This window comes from Micropterus dolomieu, linkage group LG10, assembly GCF_021292245.1.
Source record: "Micropterus dolomieu isolate WLL.071019.BEF.003 ecotype Adirondacks linkage group LG10, ASM2129224v1, whole genome shotgun sequence".
NCBI lineage: Eukaryota > Metazoa > Chordata > Actinopteri > Centrarchiformes > Centrarchidae > Micropterus > Micropterus dolomieu.
The window spans coordinates 19,192,552-19,206,552 of NC_060159.1; the positions used below are offsets into that span (position 1 = coordinate 19,192,552).

Here is a 14,001-nt window from a genome sequence, read left to right on the forward strand (position 1 = left end):
CTTCATATCTCTTCCTCCTTCGTTTCTCTTTTGTTGCTCTTGCGTTCTCTCATTCCTTTACTTTTCACTGCCCATTTTTTGCTCCATGTCCTTTTCATTATTTTTCCCTTTCCGCTCACTCTCTCTCTTCCCCTTATTTTCTTACCAGTCTCTTTCCTCATACCCCTTTTTCTTTGATACTCCCCCCTACTCCTTTTTCCTACCCTACCGTCTCATAAATTAGCTTCAATTGCATACAAAGTCTGAGGGGAAGAATACTGAATGAGAGGCGCTGGGGAAAAAAACAAGGATTTCTCTTTTCTGCGTTAAAAAAAGAGGAAAAAAAAGGAAACCAACAGAGTGACACATGCTGTGTTGTCGATGAGTCGCCGGCAGCCGGTCTGAGCGACTCCGCAATGCTCGTGCCAACCAGCTTCCTAAACAGCAATTACCGGCTGATGGGAGTGTTTTCCTCATTAGGCTGCTGCAGCTGTGGATGGTTCACAGTAATCAGGCCGCACGGCACCCAACGGCTAACGCTGCCTATCACACACTAGCAGGAGGAGGAGGAGGAAGAGAGGGAGGGGGAGGAAAGGAGAAGGAAGCGAGGAGGTAAAAGAGATGAGAGGATAAAAAAACAAGTGGAGAAGAAATGAGAAAGAGGACAGGAGGCAATAGAAAAAGAGGGGCAAGGAGAGGAAATAAGAAAAAAAAGGAGAGAGGAGAGGAGGGGCTCCTTTAGGTGCTGAAAACTGATTACCACCACTGCTGTTCAATAACATAACAGAGTACAGCAGCCATCGAGCTGACAGAACAAGCCACACAGGTATTTCCTCTGAGTTACAGGCTGCTGGTTCACTACTAGCCCCACAGGTGTAAGCTAACTCACCTTCCTAATAATTTAGAGTAGTGTCTTGACAAAAAACTTGCCTAACACTATTCTTTCTGCAGAGATCTAAGCCACAATATCTGCATGAAAGCAATGTGTGACATGTGGTGTGCAGGCCACCATTAGATCCTGGGTTGATGATGATGAGGCTAGAAAGCCTCCGAATCGCTGAGAGACTCAGGTTCAAGAATAATGATGGCAGATGTATGCACAAAGCCAGGCTCTGAGTGCCGCTCTTTACTGTAGGTTAAGTGCCTGTTTAAATGGTGTGGTTTTTTTTGCGAAACACAGAGGCAGTTGCACAATGATTCAGTTCAAGGAGACCACAGTGACATGTGTTTATGTAGGGAACAAGGCTGAGAACAACTGGATATGAGAAATAGTATGTGGTGCCCACATTAAAAAACCGTGGTGGAAGATGAAAGTAAGTTGCGCACACTTTAAGTCTGAAGTAAGACTTCACTACATTTTGTATAGGTAAATGTCTATTTTGCTTCTCTGTCACCAGCAGATTATATACAACTCATTGAGATTTTTGCACACGTTAAAGTTTTTATCATTTCATCAAGTTTTTTATTATATCAAACGCAAACATTTTGTGTACTATTTAATGCTGCCGATGTTACCATTAAATGTTTTACATTCTGTAAATGCCTCTTGGTAAAGCAGATTTCATTGTTTGCCTTTCCCGCCGCTGGATTCAAATTATGTAACTGGACGAGATGCTGAAAAAACAAAGCCAGTGCAGTCATATAATGCAGAAACAACATTTTAACAAAGGTTCATATACATGTAGCTGTGTGCTCTATTGTTAGAGGGATCCTACGCCTTAAGGCAAGTTAGATTTAAGACTTTTTTAATGATGCTCGGAATGAAATTTAAGACCAATTTCACAATAACCAAAATAGAAGACAAAAAAAACATGAACTGATCAATTTTGCCCACATGATTATTGTAACATAAAACATGACTTTTTTGGAACATTGCGCGAGTACGTCTCCTACTCCCTTATTTGACTTGTATGATTGTTTTATTGTCACAGTGTTCAGACTCCGCAGTACGTCCACTTTCCGTGTCTGCGATAGGGTTGGTCCGATTGGCAATTGGATCGCTTATCGACGATCGAAGGGATGGTTGGTTTTTCATGCACCGATATTAAGGCGATTTTAACTAACTCACTTTCAGAACTAAGCACCCCACTGCAGTGTTTCCTATTCATTGATTTATTTATGGCGACAGGACACTCCACAATATCAACGCTGACCACCACATACTATTTAATATGAGTAAAATAATAATTCATCGTGGAGCTGCGCATAGCTTCACTTACCACCTCCGCTTGCTGGCTCCCTCTCTCGCTCACAAACACATTGAAACGGTGTGTTTATAGAAAAACTAATGCATTGAAGTTAACTCTGAGAAGATAGTTAATCCCTTTTCTTAACACAACGCTGTCAATGTCGGAGACGGTATGTTAACGTTGAATACAGCTGGGTTGTCAAGGTTGACACACTATGCAAAGCTGCTATTGATTGCACCCTCCTTCGACGCCGCGTGGTAATTATGTGGAAAACACTGCACTGTGCATTTACAGATGTTTCTGGTGGTTTCTCTTAAAGCTAAGAAGCCTGTTTCTCCCATGCTGGCAGTTCAATGATTTGCTGCCCTGCTCCCTGGCGATCAGATCGCCAATCGGTGATCTCAAGAAGCCATGATCAGACGATAAGGAAATAGATCGTCCAACCCTAGTCTGCGAACACACAAAACAAGTGTTCGTTGGTTCTGCTATCCTGATCTGTGTGACATTAATGCGAGGGCATTCAGAAAATTACTTAAAAAATTATTTTCTAATTAATTAATTCAATGTCTTTTAAGACTTTTTAAGGATCTGCAGGAACCCTGTGTTCATATAAAAATACTGATTATAACTGCTTTAAGGATAATGAATTTTAAAAGATACTGGACACGCTTGTTGACTGACAAGTGATCTCTGGGAAACGCAGTGCAGAAATGGCAAAGATCAAAAACATGATCTTGCTCATTACCAATTAATATTTCAAGGTTCGTAGTGTAAAAATAGATGAGAATGTCCAGCAGAAATCCATCTGAAGAAGCCAGCCATGTTCACTGAATGTTATGAGTGGACAGATGGAGCAGATGCAGAGATGGAGTTAGTTAAACCAGGAATGAAGGGAGAGTCTGGTGCGGGTGGCAGAGAGAGTGGGATTTGGGGGAGGAGTCTGTCTGTGTGTGTACATATAGATGTGTGAGCGTGTGTGAGAGAGATAGCAAGAGACACACACAGGGCATCTCTTTGCGAACGAGTGCATCAATCTTGTGGCTGAGCGTGTGTGTGTGTGCGTGCGGCAATTGCTTGCATAGGTGTAGGTGAATCCATCTGTACTGTGTGTGTGTGTGATGAATTAGTGATGGCAGCTGGTGGAGCGGTGTGATCCCTCAGCGGTGGTGACAGCAGCTGTTAGTGGTGCTGTCTCCGCCCAGCCAGACTGACTGGGTCCTCTTCATCAAACACACCGGCTCATTAATGCTGCAGGGCCTGGTGCCACGGCACACCGCCCCACCCGAGAACCAGGCAGCACCAGAGCTGGGTAAGGGGAGCGGGGTGGCTGGGGCTGAGTGGATGTGTCATGGGTCTCAGGCTGTGCATGGGTATGTGGATCTGTAAGCATATGCGCATTTACATTAGTCTAAGTAAATATGTGTGTTTGTGTCTGCCTTTGTACCGCGTAGACTTTTTTGTATTTCTGCATATGCGTGTCTGCCGATTTGTCATTTTGCAAATCTGCATGTGTTTTGCATGTGTGTGCGACGTGCATGTGTGTGTGTCACTAAACCGCTGACAAACAACAGGGATCCTGCTTGTCAGATCTGGCTGCTGAAACAGTCTGCTATCATACTCCTTACCTACTCCTCATGGAAACTGATGCTGACAGTTATAGATGGTGCAAATGAGACGAGCAAGTGTGAAAGATGTCCTCAAAAACGCATATGTGAGGAATATGTGTGAAGGAAACATTCGCATAAATGCTTACCACGTATTTGTGTCTACATGTGGGTGAGTACATGGCTGTGTGTGTGTGTGTGTGTGTGTGTGTGTGTGTGTGTGTGTGTGTGTGTGAGTGTGAGAGAGTGAGGGAGAGTACAAGGCCAGGTGACTAAGCAGCAGGTGTGTCTATAGATACCTGTAGGTAGGTGATTCTGTTCTGGACCAGATCCGACAGGTCTTTAGCTTCTTTCATTCTCCACTCGCCTACTCCGTCCGCCTGGCTGAGGTAGTACAAGTCTGTCATGATGGACCTGCATCAACATACACATTTCAAAACTGTAATTATTTAAAAATTGAGCTGACTGATTGCTACAAACTATTTTTTTTGGAATAAAATGCACATGTAGCAGCATATTCTCAGATGTGTCAGAGCAGTATGTCATTAGTACTTTGTCTTTGACATCAGTGTTTAATGCAGACCACTTCTCATCAAATTTATGAATGTTGCCCAGACTGCCTCATTTAAGGACAAGTAGCCTTTGTTCACATTCAAACAGCAAATCAGCATCTCAGAGAGGTTGGTACTTAATAACCGTTGCTAAGAACCTTTCTTACACACTGTAATTAAACATAACATCCCATTTCTGGACAGACACTTCTCTTTTTCCCCTCATTAGCAATGACAATATCTGGCTAAATAGTTAAACATAGAATGAGTAGCATTTGTCGGTTGCGGTTTGTTTTTTCCGGCTTTACCACTGAAACACTTGCTACCTTTGACAGAAATACAGTCACTGGAAAAGGAAGCCAGGGTTTTGGATTACAGAGCAGCGGACCTTAGCTTGTCCACCGGCCAGATCAACCGGACCAGGCACCACAACCGGTGCGGTGATCGCTCAGAGGAGAGGAAAGAGAGTGATAGCCATGCTGGTCGAGCTTGGACTTAAGGCTGCAGCTAAAGGCCCAGTCTGAACAAAATGGGACTCAGGTCGGCCAAGCAACCAAAATCAGAGACTTCTGCATCCACATCTTTACAGAGACCTGCTCATCAACATCCCGGATTAAGCACTCTCTGGGTGGGCCATGTTCTGAGCTGACAGAGAGAGAGCAAGACTCCGGCAAAATGAGAGGAGGTGTTTTATATCGATGATGCTTGGTGCTCAAACACAGTCAGGATGGACACCGTTTCCCAAATGTCAGACTTTTTAATGTGAAAATGAAACCTTATTAATTCAAAAAACACACAGCAGAGTGATCTGGGTTTAAACGTATATAAATAACTATATATTGTTTTATTTTATTCTACTTACTTTATATGTTACCATATTTTAATTAATTATCTGTACTTTGTGTGTTCCATGAAGACACTACAAACTTTCTTTTGTTATACAACCTTGTGTTGTACACCTTGTACCTTGAATGACGAGAGGGAGCAGCGTTAGCGAGGACAAAGCAGTGAAAAAGTGAAATAAAACGTTGTTTCCTGATTGTTTCACAGCAATTATGTTCTAAAGCACAAATAAACATGCCCACACCTCTGCACACCCAAGGATTATGTGTGAATGCAGCCGGAGTGCAACGTCATCCTGTCTGCTTTGGCCTCTCTGCCCTTCCTGTTTGTGTGTGTGTAGCTCAGCCCATAGACTGTATATGAAGAGCTCAGCCGCGCCCTCGGTCAAACAGACACACAGACCAGGCAGAGAGCAGAGAAAAGAGACGGATACAGCGATGTAGCCCGCTCGCTGCCTTTTTAGAGTCCTGACCTCACACCCAGCACGCTGTTATTGGCTAGGGGCTGCTCACTGCCCAAAGGTTGACGCCCAGAAACGTCCAGAGTATAGCAAAATAAGAAGAAACTAAGAAAATACAGGCAGAGAACAGGGTGTCTGTAGACACATACACCTCCACACACATTATTTTGTATGTTTGTGAGTCTATACATCCTACTCTACTTCTACCTTTAAGCTGTTAGGGTATCACATCAACATTGTACCACTCAGTATAAACATATTAGGGAGTACTTTGGCTTGATGATGAAACATGTGACCTTATGTCCTTATCTAACATCAACAGCTCTATCACGCCTTGCTTTGTAAAGCGCTCTATACCCATAGCAGCCATTCAGAAAGTGTGTCAAGGATTCAGGAACAAGTTCATGCTCATGATGCAATTAAAATGGTTGGGAAACTAGAGAGAAACTACTAAACACAGTATGTGTACTGAATGCAATGATGAATAACTATCCAAAGGTTTTCAGCCATACGCTCACACACACACGCAATCACAAACAGGACTGTATCCATAAGCGAATGCTGCATTTGGATTAAAAAAAGTCATAGATTGAATAGAAAAATGTTTCTGAGAGTGTAATCCGCTCTGATCATGTGGTCAGTACATAAGAGAAAAAGTACATATGTCGCTAGACTTTTTGACCACGGCTGCTCGTTAACATATGAAGCATGTTACTGCTGCCAGTGTTCTGTCTCTATTTGGTGTCAACTGCATTTTGGACCGAGCCTGATTATCATCAGGTCTACTGAGATTGAACCGCACTGTCCTCTGCTCGCTTTTGGATCTGGTCTTTAAATGAATAAAAAAAATTAAATATATATATATATATACACACACACACACACACACACACGTTAGGTTCAGTAGGTTTTGCAGGGGTCCATTTCAGATTGGCTCCAAAATTCCTGCACTTGCACACATACTTGTATATCTTTTCTGCAACCTTATTTGTTGACCAAATAGGATGCCAGTCTTACTCATCTTCATTTCAGATCAGGGTGCTTGGAAAAGAACATCCACCAGAGAGCATAATGTTAACAGATTACTGTGTGTTAAACATTACAAAGGCTCAACATGCTTTCAGGATATTTATAGAAAAACCTTCGTTCCTTGTCACACTGTCTAACGACAACAGCGTCTTTCTGGATGTTTAGCGCTTTTTTGGATTAAGTCTTCCATCTGCATGCCTCTGACAGCGAATTTATGTCCATGTCACACACTGCCAAATATTATGACCATCCACTTCAACATGAACAAGAGCGCTGATATATGCAGCTAAGGGCAGATGCAAACACATCACACACTTATGCAAGCTTAATTTATTACTCATGTCTTTGACCCAAATCAGTCACATCCTGTGTGACTGAGAGGCCTTATGCACATATTCTGTAGTGCATATAAAGACACACGCACAAATCAGATAAACATACCATGTCCCATATCAACAGTGTGGCAGGGTGAACAGCGCCTTTCTCTACAACTAAGACAGACTCATTACTCATTGTACCATATTGAAGCTGGAACCATATTGTGTGAGTGGATGTCAAATTGTCTTCCAGAAGCGCACAGGGGAGCGATCACCGACCCTCTGTGGGAATGAAAAGCAAACCTGGCTGCCCGCAAAAAAAAAAAGCGCCCTTGTGTGTATATAAAAATGTGCGGTCTTGTTGCATATGTGAAGCTTGTGGGCTTCCCCGGCGCTTCTGATCGGCTCAGACGGTATATATTGAGGCTGCAGCCACTGGGCTTGGCAGCAGAGCAAAGTTATTCTGAGTACTGATGCAGCACCAACGAGAGAGCAATTACAAGGTTTCAAACATACATTATAGCCTGGAAATCACCAGGTAAGACAGCATTGGTAAAAGGGAAGAAAGACAAAAATACCTACAAAGTGCTGTTCTTTGACATGATGTGAGCTATTTGGTGGGAACTTAACGCTAACAGTAATTTTAAACAGCTTGAATCTGAATCCCTAACTTTCAGTTGCCTTCATTTCGTTGCTCTACTTACAACATGATCGCTTCAGCCATACTGTCCTACCCATCTTGTTGTTTAAGTGCGCAGTGTTACACACAAGCGGGAGGCTTCCGGTCAGAGAACTGATGCTAACGCTTAGTCCCTTAAACCTGCATTCTATTGAACAGCCTGCAGGGAGCGACTCTTCTGGTTGCAAAAAGAAGTCCGGTTCCAATAGAAATAATGGTAAAATGATCTTACTTCTCAGCTTAATAATTACCTCAGTAAACACTTTCCAAATGAGTTTATGGACTCAATCGCTAGTTTCCTGTCTTCTTCAATACAACATGATGTTCATTTAGTAAATTATGGTCCCACTTAGAGGAAAATAGACCATAGAGCAGACTATGCTTCAGGGTGGGATTATCTATGATTCACAAGTCGTTACCATGTCGACCTGTATATCCGGCTAGAGTGACTATGCTATGCTGCGCTGCGCTGCGCTATGTAAATTTAACCAGTGCTGTTGAAAAAGCTTATTAGGAGTTGGCTGTTCACTTTCTCTGGTGAGTACATTTAGTTTTAAGCCTTTTGTTTTCTAGACAAAATTGTCAGCCCTGCTAAAATGACAGTTAACGTGAATTACAGATGCACCTAGCTAAGCAAGCTCGCTAGCTCCACACACGGCCGTTAGCCCCACTGTCTCTACCAAATATGGTCATATCCGGTGCCGCTGGTTGCAAAAACTCAACATGACGGCGCCCTATCGGCCAAACTCGAGGCTTCAAAACGGCCGTTCACAAATGGGTGACATCACGATGACTATGTCCACTTCTTATATACAGTCTATGACTACACAGTAACCTTTAGATGTTAATATTGCACAGTTTTTGAAAATGGGATTTTGGGATTCTTAATATTAGTACTATTAGCATTCCTACAAATATTTGGTTGTTTATCTCAGTTTCAGTTGTAATGAGGCTGTTATTTTCTAAAGACATTAACTACATGATATGAGTTCTGGCCGCACATTTCAAATGTTTGCAGCTTGAACTGTGTGATACAATTTACACATGCCTAAATATCTCATGTAGTAATATGTAGTAATTATCTCAACAGCAGTCATTAAAACAACAGTAACTGTTCTCTGGCCAAATTCAATATCTATATACTTTACTAACTTTCCTTTGTTGTATAAGTGGATTAGATCTGCAATGATTAGTCGATTGATTGATAGGACACAACACTAATTTGTAACAATTTTTATTTAATAAACTAATTCTATAAGCAAAAAAGTCAAAATTCACTGATTTTCAGCTTCTCAGATGTGACCATTTCTGGTTTTCTATCTCTTATATGACAGCACACTGAATATAGATATTTAAAAACATGACCATGAGATCCGGGAACTTGTGATGGGCATTGTAGATTAAATGATTAATTGAAAAAATGATTTGTAGACTAATCGATAATGAAACTAATCGATAGTTGTAGGTCTTAAGATCAGTAGATAAAGATTATATGATTATATTTGTTTTTAAAAATCCCACCTCATGGTCCAGTATAAATTATCATTTTTCCAGAACTCTTGAAGTACCTTCTAACTTTTAGTTTAGTTTAATATACCTCATATCAAGATACCCTGTAATATGGGGTTTTCCCACAGTATATGTTTTTGATTCACTGGCACCAGTATTGTGAGCATTTCCTGTTACAGATATTTGAACTTTGAACGGTTGTACTTCTTGGCAGAACATTCACACCGTTTCATTGTGTGTCTATAAACTTCTTCATAATGTGGTGATCCTTTTCATTGGGAGAGCTAGTAAGTTAATTGCATGCTTTTTGTTTTATGTGCTACTTTTTTATTTTACTTGGGACATGTTTAAGACAAGGACGTTACCCCTATCTGCGCAGGGCTCTGCCAGCCTTTGCCTGGTGCACATACAAAGAAAGCTGGGGGGCTTAGATGGCAAGTGATGTGTGTATGTATATGTGTGTCTGTGTGGACGGGTTGAGGAATCAGTCTTTGGAAAGCTGCTTAGGCAGCAATGACTAAGACAATGGGCCCTGTAAGCCACTTCAGTTGGATTACAATGAACCACTTGGCTAAGTGACACAAGGACTTTCCTCTTTCAACTCTGTGGAAGCTGGCCATCCGACAGAGAGGGTGTGTTTATGACCTTTGCCCTTTGTTTCTCAGCAACCACTGTAAGTGCTGCTCCAAAGTTCTCCTACAAATATCCAAGTAAAACAGCATGTGAGTCTCTAATCTGAATGCATCTACAAAAGAATAAACAGTGAGAGAACACTTAGCCATTGCATAAGACCATTAACACTACTAACATCTACCCACCTAGTGCCTCTGCTAATGATTATTTTCATTAGCAATTAATGTTGATTATTTTGTTTAAGTAACGTTGTTTTGTCTTTAAGATGGCAAAACATCTGATTTTGAGAAGGTGGCACTTTTTGCTTCAGGAATTACTTAAATGATAAATCAATGATAAAATTGTTTATTTATTTGTTATCACTTTTAGAAATATCAACACTTTTGTCATATAACGAAAGAGGCTCCTAAATGTTACATTTTGTCTAAACAAGAATTTTGCCAACACAAAATTACCAATCAAACAAAGCAAGTACTTTTGGTACTTGATGGTTTGATAATCTGTGCTACGAATATATCTATTGCTCAGTAATATCAGTAAATGCCAATGGAGTCAAAGACCTATATATGAGTTATAAATATTGTATTAAATATTGGATAGAGATACTGAATTAAAGAGCAGGGGGCCTTAGATGATCCACCCATCAATATCCACCGGATCAGGCAGCACAGCGGGAGCGGTGATTGCCCAGAGGAGAGGAAAGAGAGCCGGGATAGGAGCCATGCTGGCCTAGCTAGGACTTAAGGCTTCTAAAGGTCCGGTCTGCATAAAATGGGACTCAGGTTGGCAAGTATTGGGAAACCAGAGACTGTTGTGCTCGACCAAGCATACGTAGGGCGGACTGTGCTGTGTGTTTTACATCGATGATGCTTGGTGCTCAAACACAATCAAGATGGACACGGTTTCCAAAATATCAGACTTTATATGTGAAGATGAGAACCATATTATCATCTTGCTGCTGCTGTTTACATTCTGCCCAGACGCAAATTCAAAAAATGCACTGCTGCATGTTCTGAGTGTATATGTGTATGTATATATGTACATAAAGAACTGTAGTATTTATTGTTTTATTTCATTTTATTTACTATTATATGTCACCATATTTTAATATACATTTTTTATATGTTAAGTTATGTGTGTGTAGCATGAAGGGACAACTAACTTTTATTTCGTTATACAACCTTGTGTTGTATATTGATAAATAAACTACCATAATCCTTGATCCTTATTTGTGAGACTGAACATCACCGTCAACACTCACAGCATTACAGAAATATAACGACTTGTTCAGAAGCCTTCAGGCCACTATACTGGGAGGGTTTATATTCAAAACATGCATGACTTTGGACTCTGAGAGGAAACCTTGGCAGACATAAGAATAAGATGCAAACTCCACACAGGAAGGCCCGCCAGCCAGGTCTGTTAGACCTTCACCAGTGTTAGCTTTGCCATGGTTTTCATAGTTTCCTTCTAATCCCTGTGGAACACTTTGACATTTCCTCTTGTGACTATTTCCCACTAGTCCAATCAACTATTTGCCCACCTCTCCTGGTGTCCCAGGTCCAACAGGAGCGTGTCCGCGTACTTCTGCCTCTCGCTGGGCTCAACGTTGGCCAATTTCTTCACCTCGCTGCGAACAAAGTACCAAAACTCCTTAACGCCGTTCTCCACTCTCCTCCGCATCTCCTCCTGAGTGGGCCCAGGGCCTGCAGCAGGGGGGGTAAGAAGAACAGCTCACAACAAAATATAACAAAGAGACTCAGCTGGCATGACATTTGAGGCACACGTTTGATCTAAAACAATGAATTGATAACGTTAACTTCAAAGCACCTCTGAGGGTATACAGCTGGAAGGAACAAGGTAGGAAAGGACGCCCAGAGGTATTTAGGAAGGTTCGAGCATTAGATTATGTGAGCCTAAAAAGGCTAATGGCATAAAGCAAGGTTTTGGATTAAAGCCATTAAAATATTCCGCTTCCATACTTGCTTGCATGCTTTGACCTCATTAAGGAGCACTTGGTCACTGTTTTTGTGCCTCGTGGCTCTCTCTCTCTCTCTCTCTCTCATGTGTTTTCTCACACAGTTCTAACTACAGGAAGGAACTCTATACCCCATCTGAGCGAAACAATATGGTGTAACTCACATGGATAACACAGCTGCCTGCTCTGGTTTCTACGGAAAGAAACAAAAAAAAAATAAAAATCAAGCAAAGGGAAGGACAGCCTCAAGCAGGAGGAGAAGGAGTTGGTGGCGGAGAGGGAAATGTTCCCCCCCCCCCCCCCCTTTCTATCTCGCACTCTCTCTTCTTTTTTACTCCCTCCTGTGGTGGAAAAAAGCTGGAGGGTATTTTTAGCTTTTTCTTCCCCTGCGGCAAGATGGAAAGGCTGACCCCATGCTGCCCTCCACGCTCACATGTCCTTCTTTATTTTCTCTCTGTCTGTCTCTTTTCTCTCCTCTCTCTCGCTCTGCCATTGGGGCATTCACACTGTTTCCACTTCATTCACAAGTTTCCCCACTCAACTGACAGCTTTCCTGCCCCTCTGACCACTGCTTAGCGTGGCAAATACACACATAACCCTGCCCATCCGACAGCGTGGCTCTGCCATCATCGCTGCAAAGCTACAGCAGGTTTAACACTGGACTAGACTGAGACTCTCGCTGCAGGCGAAATCCCACAAGAGCCTTTGACTAGTTTTATACCATATATAGTCAACCCTCGCACCTTCAAAATCAATCCTTTCATATTTCCAAGCTCTGTGCCAAATCCTTCCCTGCAACCTTTCAGACAGCCCTGTCCCACTTACCGTCTCCAGTGAGTTTCTGGAAGCTGTGGATCTTCTGTTTGGCTCTGGTTAGCTGGTCCTCCAGGGAGCGCAGCCTCCCTGCAGCCAAGGACCCGGCTTCTGCCTGACCCTCTGGTATCCTGGGGGTGAAAGACACAAGGAGAGGATGTGATGGGCGAGCGAGGGAGCATGTGCACATCGATAGAAGGAAGGGAGAGCAAATATTCCCTACTCTGCAGAAATTGTAAAACTTCCAGTAAACAAACAAAAATCTAATGTTAAAAAATATTCAGTAAAATTGCATTGTGTAGTATAGTGTTGCAAGCAATAATTTTTTTCATTAAGTAAAACAAATCTGACAAATCATGCTTATAAGTTTCCACAACCCAAGTTGCTCATTACTAATATCAAATTTACAGTGTCCTATAACAGAGTGAAACAGCAAATCCTCAGATTTGAGCAGCTGTTTGGCATTTTTCCTTAAAATGATGAAACAGAGCCAATCTTTAAAATTGATGTCCATCGCTGACTAAACAACTGCTTCAGCACTAACTTGATGTAAAATTACTGGATCACTTGTAAAAAAAAAAAATGTTACACATGATTTCCAATACAATACAAACCAAGACAAGAGGACAGAGTTCAGACGCAAGCAAACACTGTTTCTCTTCTCAAAATTTCTGCTTCACTCATTTTGGACTCCCATGAATAAATAAAATTAAGACAGACACCACATTAGATCATTGACAGTTTTCTCCTTCACTTAGACTTCAACCATTCCTACACCTGCCTGGATATACACACTGCTTGCTTTGCTGTTATTATTCTTTGCTCATGATTTTTAATCTGTAAAAACATGGTGGCTTTTCTGCAAATATTGTGAAAAACCAAAATCTGCTTCCTAGTAAATATGTCAAGAATTAATGGAGGCCACACATTTGCAGAATTCTGCTTCATTTTATATCCACAACACTTGGTTTTAATAGTCATTAACGAGGTGCAGGAGAGAAGCAGTGAGAATGTTTTATTATCCCAACAACTGCTTAGTCTGTACTGCATCTTACTTGGGTGACTCGATCCTCATTTGGATGTCTCAAGACTTGAAAGCTGCGGTGAAAACTAAGCTGTGATGGCTGACATCTTTTAGTGCTCACCAATAAAAATTCTATTTCATTTACTGAGACACCACAGTGGAGCCTCCTGGAGCCATATCTCGGTTTATTTATTTTATTTTTCTCAAGATTATTTCTCAAGAAAGTACTGAATAATTTTCCAGGTTTGATTGGTCCAGCCTAACAACTACTGAACAATAAATGCAAGCATTATATTCAATATCCTGTGACTAGTTAAGACTGAAAATCAAATTATGGAGACAAGTGGCAATTAAATGCAATTTCTTTGTGACTTTGATTTAAAAACTACTTAA

General features: G+C 41.5%; 1 protein-coding gene across 7 annotated transcripts in view; it reads right to left on the reverse strand.

Annotated features, from left to right (window-relative positions):
* The window catches only part of fut8b (fucosyltransferase 8b (alpha (1,6) fucosyltransferase)), a 120,107-nt gene that overhangs the window by 49,388 nt on the left and 56,718 nt on the right, over window positions 1–14,001 (reverse strand). For all 7 annotated transcript variants that reach the window (XM_046060457.1, XM_046060453.1, XM_046060456.1 and 4 more), the window contains 3 exons: window positions 12,597–12,715; window positions 11,337–11,499; window positions 4,072–4,186 (listed from right to left, as the gene is read on the reverse strand). In XM_046060457.1, coding sequence (XP_045916413.1) covers window positions 4,072–4,186; window positions 11,337–11,499; window positions 12,597–12,715 — 397 coding nt within the window. The remainder of the gene's footprint in view (window positions 1–4,071; window positions 4,187–11,336; window positions 11,500–12,596; window positions 12,716–14,001) is intronic.